At 42.5% G+C, this 5185-nt stretch overlaps 1 protein-coding gene across 1 annotated transcript; it reads right to left on the bottom strand.

Annotated features, from left to right (window-relative positions):
- Window positions 1–248: 248 nt before the first annotated feature.
- Window positions 249–1637, bottom strand: LOC146036852 (paraneoplastic antigen Ma2-like). Its single transcript, XM_083160713.1, has one exon. The coding sequence runs from the start codon at window positions 1635–1637 to the stop codon at window positions 249–251; it is 1389 nt and encodes a 462-aa protein (XP_083016839.1).
- Window positions 1638–5185: the final 3548 nt, after the last annotated feature.

The following is a 5185-nucleotide window of genomic DNA, read 5'->3' as shown; positions in this document are numbered from 1 at the left end:
ATACCCCAAATATGGGTATTTTTGATTACTTAGCCCCCAAATCACTAGGCCATCGATAGGATTTATTGGTATTTTAGTCAGGTGTTTATAATACCAACTCTCAAAGATGATCGATACTTGTGACCCACTATCCAATAAGACGTTACAATAATGTCCATTAACTAATGCTGGGACCATGGGGGCTTCTCCAACAATACCTCCTTGACACAGCTTAGTCCATTGAATACTCCCCATTGCTACCATCTCAGTTAATTGGGAGTCCGTGCGGGGTTCACCGACGTCCCTTGCAAGTTTTCCGAATGAGTAGATGTCCTGGGTTCAGTAGGATTCATCCTTCTATTGTATCCTCCCCTTTGAGGGCATTCAAAACTACGATGGCCTAACTGTCCACAACTGTAGCAAGTGAACTGTCCTTGGTTATCAGATCTCCTATGGTACCCTCGTCCACGATTCATAGATAACCCTGACGTCATAGGAGGGCTTTGCGCATGTATTGCAATGAGTTGATCTAGCTTTTTATTTTGTTCTTCCATGAGTTTATATAGTCTATCATTCATTGGGGGTTCTTCCGGGGTTGGCAGTACGACTTTGACCCTCTTGAGACTTTTATCTCTATTTTCAATTTGTACTTCCTCGAGTTTCACCTCTTTAATTAATTCACTGAGGGTAGGAACTGGAACTTTGGACAGACTACATCGAAGCCTCTGGGCTACTGGGTTAGAGGTCAGTGCTCCCCTCAACACATATTTCATTCTCCTCCCATCGATCTCCTCTTCCTTAATGCCTCCTTTTTCTAGTAATTTATACAGGATTTTATCAATTCTGTAAATATATGTAGTGAGAGTTTCGTTTGGCTCTTGGTATGTGTGGTTCAATCTGGATAGGATGTCTCCTACATCCTCTAGGGTGCCAAAAGAATAGTCAAGTGCTTCAAAATAGTCTTTCAGGGTTGCTTGACTGTTGCTCCTTCGGGTAGCTTGAATGATGCCCATGGCGGGACCCCGAAGGCTTTCCACAATACGTTGTTTTTTTACATGTTCTGGGCATCTCCATTCCTCCGAATGTTGAGTAGCAGCCTCTCTCCAAGCCTCATATCCCTCCTCTCCAGTAGGTATAGGAAATATCCCAGAAAAAATTCGTAATCTTCGATATCCACCCTCATAGTGCCATCTTTCCATCTGACTAACAACTCTATCCATCATAGCATCTACCGGGGGCTCCAGCACCTGCTCCCTGGTACTATTGGTCTCAGAGTTAGGTTCCTTATTCCTTAATCCATCTCCAGTGGCACTTCCTACACGGTCTACAGTTATCTTTCGCTGATATTCAACGGGAACATCGGGCCATAGTAGCTTCCACCGCCTTTCAGGTAGTTGCGATATGATAATATGGGCAGGGATCAAGTTTCGGTCCAACTTATTTAAATTGGTGATCAATACTGTAATCACTTCCCCCGTATCTCCGGTCTGTTTATCAATTAACTTGGGTCTCTTTAACCCATATATTTTATCCACTCCCGTCAATATTTCTTCATCAGACATGTCATCAAAAGAACCCTCAATCCCAAAGCTGCATTCCATATCTAGTCCATGATCTTGACTCCACCTCTGTATATCGTGTTTGCTGGCGCTTTCCATTGTCGCAGCTGGATCTCAGCAGTGCCTCCAGAAATGTAACGCTGTCTTCAGCACTGAGTATGTATAAGCGAGTTTATGTGCCTCCACCCCAAGCTTTGATGGTATAAAGATAGGTTATATCAATATGTATATATTTCTATGAGGGCGAGCTTGGGGAAACACCCTTTGAACTATCCAGCAACCAATAAAGTTAACAAGTTAATTTACATAACAATAATATTATTTACATAGGTAATTTCAGACAACAAAAATAGGTGAAATAATGGCATTAATCATCACAACCAATTTTATTTGACTGGAACTTAAGACGTGTAGTCGTGTTCAGTAATATTTCTGGAATGCCTTCTTCAAGTAAAAAAGATTATACAAGCCTACCTTAGTCGGCTGAAACAAATAAACATATTATACGTCACATGCAAGTGAATTAATATCTTCACCGTTTAAACAACAATTTCAATCAACAATAAAAAAAAACATATAGTAATAAACCTTAAACTATTATTGCGCAATAATATGTATTTTAGTTAGTGTACACTAGTCTTGGTGTTACTATAAGCGCTGTTGTATTTTATGCCAGGTTCCTTTGTTAACCATATACTGCAGTTCCTGAGCAAACTAAAGTTCCCACCTGAGTCCTGTAAGGTGAGTTTGTAAGTAATAGGAGTTGAACTTATATGAAGTATTTGTAATCCAATATAGGAATAGACTGCAAGATATTTACTGAAGGATTCAAGAAATGAGTTCCCGCTATGAAGGATCCGTTCTCTCCTAACCGGCTGTACTTTCCTGAATGGAATTTGTGTTATTAACAATCCACACTTGTATTCAATGTTATATAGTTCTACTATATTGGTTTGAATGAACTGTTGCTGCTGTATGCAAAAAGGAGTATATTCTCTTAGATGCTAGATAGAATTATGTTCTGTTAATGAAACAATATCAGCTGATACTAGTGTAATAACAATGTCAGACACTTTTCCAGCCCGCAAAGTGTCAGTTTCATAGCTGTTTGGAGTGAAAACTTTAATAATGCTCTAAGAAGAAACTTTTGTATCCTGCTAGTAACACTGCACTGTTACGTTCCCAAAGATCTACTGTATGCAGCTCTCTATTATTAAATACACCATTTTTATTCCGGATGTAATTTATCTGCAGTCTCTGGAAAGGTTTTCCCCAAGATCATCTGTAGTGTAGTCTTTCTGTATAAAAGCCCACAGTGGTATCCTTTATATCTATATCTTAGCACCTTGTGCTCCTTACAAATAGGACTTCTGTACTTTCTCAAATGTTCCCTGTATACAGCTTAAACCTTAGTCTGTCATTCACAATTTCTCTGCTGCTGAAGTATAAGTAGCTGCTCTCTTTATACCCAAATACAATGTCTCGGTATTGTACTTAAACTCCTTTTCCCTCTCACTCTCCTTCTCTCACTTTTGTGCCATTGGAGCTGTAATGATCTTGTAAACTATTGACTGTCAGGATGCCTTTATTATTACTTCACTGTGAGCACTGAAGGGGTTAATAGTTCTTTATTCAGGGGTTGCTGATATAAAGATTTGCTGAAAACCTGTGCAATGTTTATGATACTCTAACTTAGAGTAGTAGCCATCTTTCCCGTGCTGTAAGGCAGCTGCAGTGAGGTGTCATATATCACCTGTCAGTCTGCACTTAGGAATCTTTCCCTGTGTAGCTATGAGTGATGCAGGGGTTTGGACAGCACTCACCAATCTCACTCTTTAGGCCTCCGCCCAATCTCCTCCCAGATGCCACCTCCAGTGATGATGTGCAGCACCTCTGGTACCTCTCACCGGAATGTACACTATCTGCCCAGCCAGAGATTTAGGCCACCTGTCAGCATCTGGTCAGCTGTAGAAGCTGCCATCACACGGAGCCTCTGGTAGTAGTCTTTTCTCCCTCACAGGTCAGTTCTCCTATCTGCCAGGGCTGCACACTTCTGCCCTCCTCAATCTCCTCAGGAGAATTTCTTCCTCACTCTCTCCTGCTCCCCCTTTTTATACATTCAGTTTTCATCTACAACAACTTTATTTAACTGTTTACCTGGGGTACAATAAGTTCAATCCAACGTCTCTCCCCCAACTGCCAGGAAGAATAGAACAGTCCTTTTACCAACTGCTATGCATATACTGGAAGGGCAATACCACCTCATTATAATGGAGGGGGGTTTGTTCCACATGCATTTTCCAACAAGTACTAACTATTTCACATCATTTTCTGTGAAAAGTTCTGGTTATAGGTTGCTCCCTCATGAGGGATAATTAATAATCAAGCCATGAAAGAAGTTCATATTAACAGCATAACCATGTACAGTAACAGAGTGTACAAAATCCTAACACAGAGGTCATGTATCTTGTCCAATGTTTGGTAGATATTATAAAACTGTAAACAGTTATTTTTTTTCAATATTTATACACCTCCAAAATACACCATACACATATTTTTATGTATTATTCAATATCCCTAGTTGGGACCCTGACAATATGGGGTCACATCGATTTAACCCTATCAGGCCGGCGTCCACTGGCCACGGACGCCGGTGACAGCCCCGGGCTTCAGCCCTGGACGGGTGAAGCCTGGGGGGGGACCCCTTTATTGGGGGGGGGGTCCCCACTCCTCCAGGTACCCCGTCCAAGGCTGACCAGCCACGGTGCTCATGTTTTGGCCGGGGGACCTTGTATAAAAAGTGTCCCCCGGCTGTGGCATGACACCGCGGGCTGTTGGAGCCCGGTGCTGGTTTCAAAATACGGGGGACCCCCAGCTTTTTTGTCCCCCGTATTTTTGAAACCAGGTCCGGATCAATGAGCCCGGGGCTGGTTATGCTTTAGAGGGGGGACCCCACGCCGTTTTTTTTGTAACTTTTTTTTTTAGCACAAAATCGCATTTATGAAAAAGCGCACATTTTCATGACTGAAAATGCGCACATTTTCATGACTAAAAATCGCCCGAAATCGCGGCAAAAAATGCGATTTTTAAAGGTGCGATTTGGTGCGATTTTTTTTTAGTCTAAAAAATCGCACCCTATTACATTTCGCCCCAAATACAATTCATTGCATATTTGCCTACATCTATTTTCTCCTGTCTGGGAGAGGAGACTCTCAGCAACACTTTGAGAGGTGGGGACGGAGCCGGATGCCTCTCCCCTATAACAGTAAATACCACAATTTACGGGCCTTCACAGAGGGGGCGGAGCTAAAATTACACAACGGGGGACCCAATTTTTGGGAGGCTCCCAGCCATTCTGGTAGGGTAGGCTAGTATGATCCAGTGTCCTTCACTTACTGTACATATCCATCATATACAGTATATACAGTACATCACAGCCTAATTACTATGCTTATTGGTGCCGGGGTCATGGCTTCCTGTGACTCCTGCATTCCCTGGCTTCCTGCAATGTGCTTGAGCACTGCATGCAAACAAACAACCAGCAGCAAGAGTGAGTCCATGGGGCAGCGGTGTACAGGGACTGGATTTAGGGGTCAGGCCGCCCCTAGGCACAATATTTTTGGCCACCCCATATGGAGTACAGACTG

Source organism: Crinia signifera, chromosome 9, assembly GCF_055691185.1.
Source record: "Crinia signifera chromosome 9, ASM5569118v1, whole genome shotgun sequence".
Taxonomy (NCBI): domain Eukaryota; kingdom Metazoa; phylum Chordata; class Amphibia; order Anura; family Myobatrachidae; genus Crinia; species Crinia signifera.
Note: the sequence above shows the minus strand (reverse complement) of the source record. Positions and strands in the feature narration are given on the sequence as shown.

Coding starts and splice junctions, on each gene's coding strand:
- LOC146036852 (XM_083160713.1), bottom strand. CDS start 1,637: ATGGAAAGCGCCAGCAAACACGATATACAGAGGTGGAGTCAAGATCAT.